Source organism: Mesoplodon densirostris, chromosome 1 (assembly GCF_025265405.1).
Source record: "Mesoplodon densirostris isolate mMesDen1 chromosome 1, mMesDen1 primary haplotype, whole genome shotgun sequence".
Classification (NCBI taxonomy): domain Eukaryota; kingdom Metazoa; phylum Chordata; class Mammalia; order Artiodactyla; family Ziphiidae; genus Mesoplodon; species Mesoplodon densirostris.
Window position 1 is genome coordinate 237,248,951 of NC_082661.1, and position 12,369 is coordinate 237,261,319.

At 36.3% G+C, this 12,369-nt stretch overlaps 1 protein-coding gene across 6 annotated transcripts; it reads left to right on the plus strand.

Moving 5' to 3' along the window:
* The first annotated feature begins 249 nt into the window (after positions 1 to 249).
* FGB (fibrinogen beta chain) lies at positions 250 to 7,775 on the plus strand. Of its 6 annotated transcripts, none has more exons than XM_060095321.1 (8): positions 250 to 354; positions 2,992 to 3,183; positions 3,663 to 3,846; positions 5,012 to 5,239; positions 5,769 to 5,882; positions 6,230 to 6,355; positions 6,570 to 6,855; positions 7,462 to 7,775. In XM_060095321.1, exons 1-8 carry the CDS (start codon positions 250 to 252, stop codon positions 7,691 to 7,693), a joined length of 1,467 nt encoding a protein of 488 aa, XP_059951304.1. In that variant the 3' UTR covers positions 7,694 to 7,775. The 6 variants fall into 6 exon arrangements, with proteins under 6 accessions (XP_059951304.1, XP_059951333.1, XP_059951311.1 ...); XM_060095350.1 differs by having other exon boundaries at positions 7,660 to 7,775; XM_060095328.1 differs by having other exon boundaries at positions 6,239 to 6,355.
* Positions 7,776 to 12,369: the final 4,594 nt, after the last annotated feature.

Consider the following 12,369-nt stretch of genomic DNA (forward strand, 5'->3'; position numbering starts at 1 on the left):
TATTGTCCGATTAAATGAATTAAGGAATTTCGGTGTTGTTACTAAACTCGGCCAACAGGGAACAGTTGTATGACAAGTAAATAAGTCTTGCTGGGAACATGTTGCTTAAGGGATAAAATGGTTCAGCCAACAAGTGAACCAAAAAATTAAATGTTAACTAAGGAAGGTAATCACTTGGAAAGGCATAGGTAACAGAGGATTCAGGTATATATAGGATTGAAGATCTTTCAGTTAAGTCTATAGCAAAGGATGGTTTCTTGGAACTTCCAAAAATTTAAAACCATGAAACATCTACTGCTGCTACTATTGTGTGTTTTTATAGTTAAGGCCCAAGCTATTGATGACTACGATGAGGTGACTTTTAAATATTATTGTATTCTTACTAATATTATTAATATAAAATATAACCCAAACATAATCATATGTGAATATTTATTATAATGATATTAACATTGATTTTAATTATGAAATTGAATTGTTAATCTCTAAGACCTATTTTATTTAAAGAATGTTGCATAGTATTTCTTATATAAAAACAAAATAATAATTTCTCATTTTCATGTTTATCACCTTTATTTTCCCAGGAAGAAGATGTTAGAGCTAATGTATGATGTGTTTTTCCAGTTGTTGCTATCCTGAGTAGTATCATTTTCATTGAGTTCTAACAATATGTTATTACAATTTGAGAACAAATATCTGAAAATTTCCCAGACTATAAAATAATAAAAGAGCAGCATTTTAAAAGAAAAAAGCTGTAGTAGCTAGATGGCTCTTTGGTGAAGGAGGGTAATATAAAGCTCCTGAAATTACAGGCTATTTATGAATGAAAATTGTAAACTAAATCTAAAAGCAGAATAGATCAAGTGTGGTAATAGAAGATTAAAAATTATTTTTTTCAAATGAGAAATTTATTTATTGTTATTATTAGTGGTTATCAAATATATCACTCCATTTAATTTATTCATTCGTAGAACAGTTTTTTCCTCAAGTACTATCTTTGCTGATTTACTCCTACTGGTTTGAAGATGTCAAAAATACAAAAATGCATTTAGAGAAATGAATATTTAAATAATTAAAATTTTATTATCAGATAACTCCGGATCAAATTTCTTGTATATAGCATAGTATCACCATACTAGGAATAAAAGTACACAGTAATACATAAATGAAGTGATTCATTTTGGATCACTTGTTGAATTTGAAGGGAACCTAAGTGTTTTAATTATCAAACTATACATATAAAAAGATAGTTATTTGGTTAATTGAATTAGATAAGAAAAATGTAAAGAATGTGTAAGAGTAAACTTTTATAAAGTACTTGGCTAAGCACTTTTAAATTCCTGCTCACCAACTAATCTACACAGAGACAGTTTACTAGTTTAGCCTTCCAATTGGATTTTCTAGTTTTATTTATTTCAATAAGTGGTCTTCAAAAACTTCATATAATTTCTTTTAAGATGTTTAACGTTTTTCATTTACTTTTCTCTAGTAAAGCTAGATCACCAACACTACCTCTTTAATTATATTCTAAAATAAAAAGGAAATATTTTTATTCTGTTATAATTTGACTTGTAGTAAACAGATGAATCACATTTCATAAAATTTCTGTCTGGCTGGGACCATGTCTTTGACACAAAATATGTATATTTCCTACAAATCTTCATACATTATAATTTTTCTTTCAGTCACACATAACATATACTATAGTTTAATTTCAGCAGTTAAGCAGGGGAATCTTGATCCAACTTGCCTGGGTTTAAAGCCTAGCACTGTACCACTTAATGTTAAATATTATTCTAACTTACTGAATAAATGACAGTGAAATTCCAAACAGTCATTCGATGACTTCTAGGCCCACAAAATAGCTAGAGAGCCTAGTCTCTGCAGCAAATCTAGTCATTTGTTAATTTGTAATTAATTGCCAAAAGGTGTAAGTACTGACAAAGGTCATATGATGATAATATGGGTAATCTAAGCCAGCACTTTTGTATTGCATTGCATATTTTCCACTTCACTATCTTTTAATGTAATATTTTTTCAATTAGCAAATAATTTTAATTGCAATGCACATACCTTGAGAATTATTTTAAATATGAGAAAATCATGGTATTTGATAAAGGAAATCAAGTAGAAAATTTCATGAGAATGATTTAACAATTTTGTTGATAGAAGATAAGGTTGAAGTTAGTAGTGGAAAAGCCACTTACACTGTAGTATCTGTTATGTGTGATTGCAATAAAAAAAATAATAATAACTCAATATGTGCCAGGTATTCTTCTAAGGGTGTCATATGCAATAAGTCATTTAATCCTAACAGTCATCTTATATGGCAGATACTTATCATTCCTATTTTACAGATGTAGTAACTTGCCGAAGATCTTTATAGCTAGTAAGTGGTGGTAGTCAAGACTTGAAACCAAGCAGTCTGTCTTCAGAATACCTTATTCCTCTTCAAACATGTTAGAGCCAATAGTTGTCTTATTACAAATAAATCCTAAGTAAATTTTGCTTTTAATAAATCTGTATTACCTCTTAAATATTATTATATAGGAGTTAGCCAAATTAATCATCAATTCATAAAAATTGAAAGTAAAAAAATAATTAACAATAATTACAGGAATTTAGTAATCCAGTGCCTTGAGAACATTTATTCCTCCTGACGGTATAGATTTCTTACTATTTTGTGTGTTCCAAAGTATAGGTTTCAGGAATCTGAGGCCATTACCTTTCATTATCTGATGCAACATTTTTTAAAGTCTCTTTTTAAAAACTACCCCAGGCGTGATAGCTTTTTGCACTGTTTTTCTTTCTACTGTTACTGAAGAGACCTAAGGAACCTATTGACTTACGAACAACAACTAGCTAGTTGATGGACCTTAAGCAAATCCTCAGTCATTTGATAACCTAAGTTATAGGATGAAGGTGTTGGAATAGCTACATCTAAACTATCCTATAACACTCTACATTTTATTTCTGCCTGGTTCCCTGAAGTTTCATTTGGATGCCCGTGGTCATCGACCCTATGACAAGAAGAGGGAAGAGGCTCCCAGCCTGAGACCCGTCGCCCCTCCCATCAGCGGAGGTGGCTATCAGCCTCGTCCAGCCAAAGCACCTATCGGCCAGAAGAAAGTGGAGAGAAAACCCCCTGATGCTGACGGCTGCCTGCACGCTGACCCAGACCTGGTGGGTGGGCCTCCCATGCGAAGAAGGCCTGTATTCATCATGTCTTCCTGATGTTGTGTTGACCCACATTACCATCATTTTTATTTTGTTTGTTTCCTTTGGATGTAAATACAAAACATAAACTTATTGGGCCCTGGGCTAAGGGTGCTTTTCTAATTTTCTTTGGTCTGGGCCCAAGATTACAAATTAGGACACATGAAACATCATGAAACATCATCTCCTTTGTACTTTGCCCACTTTGTCTGTTCAGATGGTAACATTTTCATAGCCTAATTACCTTTGTTCTGTGGTAAAGATTATTTTTAATCTTCAGAGGAATATAATGATGAGTCTAGAATTTCTGGTCTCACATAAAGAAAATCAAATTGCAAGTTTTTATACTGGTGAATGATATCACTGAATTTTCACTATGTGCTATTTTCACAAATATCCATAACCCCAATCCTTCATCTAATGTTGGCTATTTTCTTTGTTTGCAGGGCGTGTTGTGTCCTACAGGATGTCAGTTGCAAGATACTTTGGTAAAAGAGGAAAGGCCAATCAGAAAGAATGTAGAAGAGTTAATTACTAATATAAAGTCTGTTTCCCAGACCTCTTCTTCCACCTTTCAGTATATAACTCTGCTAAGAAACCTGTGGAAAGAGAGGCAGAAGCAAGTAAAAGGTAGATGTCCTTGTGTTTCCTGTTTGATTCTATTATAAAATTGAAACTGTCAGAGTGCCATGGGAATGCACAACTCTGAGAAGATTCATGTTTCTAGATGAGTCCGAGTAGTTCAGTATGAGCCTGATTACCCCAAGGTCCTCACTTAGGCATCTTCACCTGCCACTTGTCTGACAAGCACTATGCAACTCTTATTCCCAGTCTGGCATCAGCAAGGATGATTCTCTATGAACATTTTCACTGTGGGTCCTTATTTTTAGTCTATAAAAAAACTTGTGACTCTGAAGACAGTATATTCACAGAGTAAAAATTTAGCATTTAGGGGCCTCCCTGGTGGCGCAGTGGTTGAGAGTCCGCCTGCCGATGCAGGGGATACGGGTTCGTGCCCCGGTCTGGGAGGATCCCATATGCCGCGGAGCGGCTGGGCCCGTGAGCCATGGCCGCTGGGCCTGCGCATCCGGAGCCTGTGCTCCGCAATGGGAGAGGCCACAACAGTGAGAGGCCCACATACCGCAAAAAGGAAAAAAAAAAAAATTTAGCATTTATAGATTTAACATTTGAGGTTTTGAATATAACTGTGTCCAGGATATACTCAACTGAATTGAAGATAATGATCTTACCCTTTGAATCCTGAGATTGGAACTTTGAGCGCTATTGGCTTGGTGGTTAGGAATCAGCTAGTAAGCCAGCATGGCATAGGTGTTTCAGGGAGTAGCAAACCCAAGTTTGGACATTTTTCAAAGGAATCATGGCATTTCTCTTGTGTATTTCAAGGCTCTGCTGTACTTAAGTAAGATGAATAAATAAATCAAGTGTATCTACTCCATAAGATGTTGCACTTCTGAGATGGAAAGCCTAAGTCCTACTTTCTCCTCTTTTCCTCACCAAAGTAATAAACAACTTATTGTATTTATTATTAGGCATAATTTTTAGCTTAATCTAAGGTAAGTTACTATTATAGTAGCTAGATTATATGTTAATTTGTGTATGCCATGGAGCAAATAGTTTCCCCTAAGTACAATTACATATCATGACTGCCCGATGTTCATTCTGGGTCTATTAGTTTATTCTCAGAAAATCAGAATCACAATTGTGTGGTTGAATATGTTTAGTTTTTTTATCGAGAGAAAATGCTAACCATTCCTACATAATTTCATTTTTACAGATAATGAAAATGTAATAAATGAGTACTCCTCACAGCTGGAAAAGCACCAGTTATATATAGATGAGACTGTGAACAGTAATATCCCAACTAAACTTCGTGTGCTCCGTTCAATTCTGGAAAATTTGAGAAGCAAAATACAAAAATTAGAATCGGATGTCTCAACTCAGATGGAATACTGCCGCAGCCCGTGTACTGTCACTTGCAATATTCCTGTGGTGTCTGGCAGAGGTAGCTAGTTAAGACACATATTTCTAGTAGGTTCCAGAAGAACTCACACTCCTAAAAATAAGAGAACTAAAAGAAGTCCAGTGGATTTCCCCAACAGATCCTAATGACATCTTAGCACATCATGAAGATATCCCTAGCATGCCTAATGCATTTGTCAGTTTTTGATGAGTAGGAAGCAGTGTAATGATGGTGGTAGCTCCATGGGTGTAATGTACATGCTTGCTTGAAAAGATGGTGGAATCATGGATAGATGTAAGGATTTCTCCATCACGTGGGTTCTGGAAGTTTATGGATATCACAGGACACAAAAGGTAGAGAAGAGCTTTTTCACCCCCTTGGCAGATAGAATTCCTTGAAACTGAGTTTGATTTTTAGTAAAAGGACGATTCAGTTTCTACAACATATTCTCAAATGTCTAAAATAAAATGTTCCTTAGTATCTATGTAATCAGTTATCTTACAAAATTAGTGACTAAAAACAAGGTAATGATGTTGTAGTCCCTAAATATAATGTTATCTTATGGTTGCAGAATGTGAGGAAATTATCAGGAATGGAGGTGAAACATCTGAAATGTATCTCATTCAGCCTGACAGTTCTATCAAACCATATAGAGTATACTGTGATATGAAAACAGAAAGAGGAGGTAAGTGTTTGATAGCTTTTGACATATTATGCTGAAATTATTTTGACACCATAAAATGTCAGGAAGTAAAACCTAGCTTTAACGTAGCTAACAATGAGCCATTTGATTTGGAATTCAATCTGATGTTTTAGAATATCTCTGATTCACAATTTAGGGTACGATAAGGCACTTGCAGCTTCCAAAGATTTTGTGAGTTTTCCTCTCACATTTATTTCCTTATTATATCTATTTTGGAGCACTAAATATCAATGGGCATGAATTAAATGGACAAGGAATTCAGACATTGCCCTCAAAGTGACATTATTTGTTAGTGGTAATGTGTGTTATTTTGTTTCTTTCAACCAAAGGATGGACAGTAATTCAGAACCGTCAAGATGGTAGTGTTGACTTTGGCAGGAAATGGGATCCATATAAGGAAGGATTTGGAAATATTGCAACCAATGCAGATGGGAAAAAATACTGTGGTGTACCAGGTAAAAGCTGGGAGTACAAAATAAAATCATTCTTTTTTAGATGTTTTCTTTTTTTTTCAATTTAAAAAACATAGTGTTGGTAGTATGTTTTTAGGAGTTTTAGGAGGTTAAGAAGAATTTACAAAAAGAGTATAAAAGCTAATGATGAGGGGAAAAAGCCAGTTTTTTTTAAAGGTTTTATTTTTGGTGAGATGTTATTTTATTTTTGCTTTAGGTGAGTATTGGCTTGGAAATGACAAAATTAGCCAGCTTACCAGGTTGGGACCCACAAAGCTTTTTATTGAAATGGAGGACTGGAAAGGAGACAAGGTGACAGCACTCTATGAAGGATTCACTGTACAGAATGAGGCCAACAAATATCAGCTCTCAGTGAGCAAATACAAGGGCACAGCTGGCAATGCCCTCGTAGAAGGAGCTTCTCAACTGGTGGGAGAAAACCGGACTATGACCATCCACAACAGCATGTTCTTCAGCACATACGACAGAGACAACGACGGCTGGTACGTGCTGCTTCTTCCCTCCTGCTTTTAGCACCGCTGCTAACATTGCTGCTTGGAGTCATTAATGATCGCTAATGTGATTAGGGACTCTCATTTCTTGGGTACTTCCTGTGTGCCAGCCACTGTACTAAGCTCTTTCTGGGTCACTCTAAAGCACTCCAGCTATAAGGTTGCCATTACTATCCTCATTTTATAAATGAAGATTAGAGAGATAAAGTAATTTACACAAAATCACTAACCATAAAGGATACAACTGGAATTTGAGCACAGTTACAAAGTAGTGCATACTTAGATAGATTTCCCTATCTCTAAATTGGACTGTGTATATCAAAACCTCCATTTTATTTTCCAGGGACCTGTAACACTAAGGGATCTGAAAGCTATCATTTCAGGATAAAGTAACAAACATAGATTAATTTGCCACATAGGCCCAGTTCTCTCCCTTTCTTTCTATAGGGCAGAGAAGAACTTTGTTGTGTAATTGTGACTTTACATATAGAACCAGAGGGAGGGAATATTGCACCCAGCACTTCTCTGTGTGTATTTTGCAAAGAATTAACTTGAGAGCACTGCAGTTCTAATAAACCTGAATAAATTTCCTTTCAGGAAAACTACAGATCCCAGAAAGCAGTGTTCTAAAGAGGATGGTGGTGGATGGTGGTATAATAGATGTCATGCGGCCAATCCAAATGGCAGATACTACTGGGGTGGCCCTTATACCTGGGACATGGCAAAGCACGGCACAGACGATGGAGTGGTGTGGATGAACTGGCAGGGGTCCTGGTACTCGATGAAGAAGATGTCCATGAAGATCAGGCCCTACTTCCCAGAGCAATAGTCCTCCACACATAGATTATTATTCTTCCCTATGAGACAACATTTTTATATATCATATCATCAGAATTTTTTTTCATACCTTATATCCCTCTAAAACTATCAAAATGTAGTAAGTGTGACTTTTTGGAAACAGTATTTAGGCAAATGACATTTAAAACAGCACATGATTTTCTTTCATATTCATCATTTCTATTGCATACCAAGATGTAACTAAAAGGATGACTGTGGATAGTCAGTGTTCATAATTTCAGTGGATTATGAAAAGTTTCAAATTAGTAAGAGAACTTTTCTATCCTTGTGGGAAAACTGTGAGGTGAGCTAAAAACGTGTGTTTAAAAGTCCACTTTTAAACCTCTCTTTATTTATGTAAGATCTGTCACAGAAAACTCAAAAAGATTTATTCATTAAACTGGTTTCTGTTACAATAAACCAATGTTTTCTTATTTTGTACTCCACATGGCCACTGAGTTAGGCTTTGAACTTGTGAGAAAAGAGAAGCTTTCACAACCTCAAGTAGCCAATGAAGTGGCAGTGAACCCCTGAAGGTTCAACATCTCCCTCTGCACCATGAAAATCCACTGCTCTGCAGGGAACTAGACTTGCGGATCAGAGAACCCAAGAGGACAGTCACGGTCAAGTCTTCACCATTTGTTTTTTGAGGGAAACAGCAAGGGAGGAAGCAGCATTTGCCTGTTGCCTCTGGAAATTCGGCCTATTGGCCTCAACTGGGTTTTTGTTTTTCACATGGTCACACCAGAGCTGAAGTAGAAGTGAATTTCTCTTCTTTCTACTTCTCCTCGGCAAATGAGTATATCAACTCAACTTCCTTTTACTCTGTATTCTCCATCTGCCCTGTGCAACCCTCTGACCCTTAGTCCTCCTTCCCTCTTGTAGCGCCATTGCCACTGATTTTCATGGGAACATTGTCCTGATGCTCATCTTCTTAACCTTTGCATCTAAGCAAATGTTACTCATTTCTATCACGGAAATACCACCACTCCCTTAATTCCTCATCATAGCCAACTTCAACTTTTAGCCGGTTTCCCTGCCGTAGGTTCTGTCCCACCTATATTCAATTTGTCTGTTGCTCTGCCATCACATATACCGTCCTAAAAACAGAAAATGCTGACCAAGTTACTTTCCTGCTTAATGTTAGCTCGTTATTATCTAAGTGTTAAAATCCAGATTTCTTAGCTGGGAGTGAAAATGGTTTGTTACTTGGTCCCAGCACTGCCTCCTACCCCTGCCCCCCTTCACTATACATCTGCACTCTTGTCCCAGTGAATTTTTCACTGTTCCCGGAAAGGTCAGGCCCTTTTATATTGTGCTCCCATTGTAAACAACATCTTTCCTCCAACACCATCTGACAAAATTGCTGTCCATTTCAAGCTTCGCTTTAAATGCAATTTGTCTGTTCTACACATCTTTCTCCTTCGCTGATAATGAGCTCTTACTCATCGTTGATTCCAGAATCATCTGCCTGTCAGAAAGTCAGATTTTCATAAATTTATAAATATTCTATGAGTAAATCCAATGATTAGCAAGATCTTGGATAGCCCTTTTTTAGATAGAACCCATTTTCCAATAAAGGCACACATAGAAACTCAATATGCAAGAAACTGGAAATTAGAAATTTTGCAGCAAGCCTGAGTGTATCAAAAGCCCATGAAATAAAGGATGCGGAGGTGGCAGGGGCCCAATCTAAGGGCAATACCCCTCAGATCTTTGCTCAACCCCCTTATGTACTCAGAGAGGACTAAGAGAATCCTAGAGTTTAAAGTAAAACCACAGATTAAAACACACTAAAGTAGATAATCCGATGGTCAATTTCTTAGTTAATGTACAAGTAGCAGAAACACAGAGACCACACCTGCGTAATATGTAATATCTATCTAGAAAGAAGTAAGCCTTCTTAAGGTATCAGTTGGTAAGAAATGTTACCTATATGATTTTGCCCATTCAAGCTTCACAATTTCGAATACAATCAAAAGGTAGTGTCCCCTAGTTAGAATATATAAAACAGTATCTAAAAAGGTTAACTCATGACTTTTATGAAGATAATAAAAAGATGAGTTGAAAATTAATAATCCCACACTATGGCATGAGAACTATAGTATATTTATTATACAATTAAGACTGATGGTATGGAATAAACTATAAAGGATATATGCACTTGGGATATAAACTTCCCATTCCTCTGCATTTAGGAACCAAGGAAAACAAGTAACCAATATTAACTGAAGCCTTGTTTTTTAAGGTGAAAACACATGGGGCAAAAACGTAGATTATCTAGCATACCACGAGCCACAGTAGTTGAACTGACATTTCTGTTCAACCATTACACACACCGATCATCTAAACCTGCAGAGCTTATTTAGAATACAGAGTTCTGGAGTCAACCCAGGTTTATTACATCAGAGCCTCTACATGGGAAGATCCTAAGAATATATATTCTTAATAAATGTTCCCAAGAGATTCTGATCACCAGCTGGATTTCGGAACGAATGATTCAGGCTATATTTGCATTCACCTGAGACTCCCATCTTTCTTATCTAGCACTCTTCCCACCCAAGTGGTGACTATGAGGCAATATTTAGAGCAAGAGGTCATCTTTGAAATTACTGTGACTTCATACTGTGACCACTGCCTTTCTTTAAGGCTCAACTTGGATTTAGCAGCTAGAACCACTATTTCTATTCTGGTATCTGTCAGTCTCAGCTGATTCTTTAGTTGGACTTAGTTTTTCTGAGGTGTAGAAACAAATGAAAGACGCTACCTACCATTTGTACATAGAGCTGAAGCTGTGATCTGCACACCATGCATTCCCCCACTGTGCCATGTGATCTGATGCTCCCTGCTTGATGCTCCCACTGTCACTCAGCTCTGCACCAAGTCACAACGTGTTGGTGCATAATTATGCCTAAACCTAGCAAATGGAATAAGTTCTGTTTATTTTTTTTATTTTTAATTTTTTGCAGTACGTGTGCCTCTCACTGTTGTGGCCTCTCCCATTGTGGAGCACAGGCTCCGGACACGCAGGCTCAGCGACCATGGCTCATGGGCCCAGCCGCTCTGCGGCATGTGGGATCTTCCCGGACCGGGGCACGAACCCGTGTCCCCTGCATCGGCAGGCGGACTCTTAACCACTGCACCACCAGGGAAGCCCAGTTCTGTTTATTTTAACATTAATTGTGTTTTTAAATAACGAAAGTAGTACATATTATGTGTAGACGTTTTGGGAAATACAGAGAAATGTAGAACAATTTATAATTTCATCACTAAGAGGGAAGCAGCTAATATCTCAGTAGATGTTTTTCTTTTTATCCTGTGTGCATTTTAGAACTTGAATATTTCACATTGTGGCATGGAAAATTTTCCATGTTACTTAATATTCTTCTATAGTGTTATTTTCTATATGATTTTTAATGGCCCTATAATATTCCATTGTGTGCCATGTACTCTTTTTTTAAGCAAGTGTCTCTCATTAGACATTTAGATTTTTCTGACCTAGTCCTAATAAAGATAATACTGCAATTAACATCCTTATGCATAACTTTTTTGCATATATACATAATCTGTATTATGTATAATATAGGTTTTTATCTATTTCCTTCTAGAATAAATTCCTAGAAGCAGAGTTTCTAGAGGAAATAAAGGATTTTGGCATTCTAAACGTTTTTAAAATAAATATATTGTCAAATAACTCTCTGTAAAGATTGCATTGATTTACCTGTAACACACAGAATTAGAGGTGTTTGTATTTTTATTTTTCTTCTCCTTCACGAATGCTGAAAGTTGTGATTAAAATATTGACAATTGCTTTAATTTTCATATCTTTAATTACTGGTGCAACTAAGGGATTTAAAAATGTTTAATGATCATTTGTGTATCTTGTTTTGAGAGTTCCCTTTCAGGTCCTATCCCCAATTTTCTATTAGGAGAATCATCTTTTATATGAATTCTTAACCATTCTTTATGTATGTAGGATAGCAATCAGGAGCATGATATTACCCACTATTTACTCAAATATTTTGTTTCCTAGGTGATTACACTGGGAGAGTCATATGCTTATGCAAATAGTCTTAACTGGTATGAATATTAACCGTTGTACCCCTTTCTCTCCTCCCAACCAAGATGTGACCAACAGGTGATATGGTTTTTGGTTTTGTCTTTTGACTGAATTATATTTATTTCCCCAACAAATTTTTATTTGAAAAGTTTCAGTCTTACAAAGAAATTGTAAGAATAGTTTAATGAATACCTCTATGTATTTCACCTAGATTCACCAACTGTTTGCTATATTTGCTTTATCTCTCAAAAGGAGATACTTTTAATGCAGTTTTGCAACAGCCTATGTAGGCATATGACCCTGATGTCATAGATCTATTGTAGATAGAGCCAAAGGTGGATTTAGCAAATATTTTCCAGAGTGCTCTGTTGCAATCAACATGTAGCCACCTTCAGCAATGAACTGATGAAGAGGGAGACCACTGTTTAATAGCTAGGCATTTCTCAGCTCAATCCTGGCAGGTTACCTTAACTTTTCTTACCTCTGTGGTTTTGAAGTGTTGCTTTTACAAGTGGAAATGGAAGACAAAATATCTAACTCTCGTATGAGAATATGAATCTCTTCCCTGGGTGCAAATTCCTCACGATACTACTTACTCCCTTCTATGA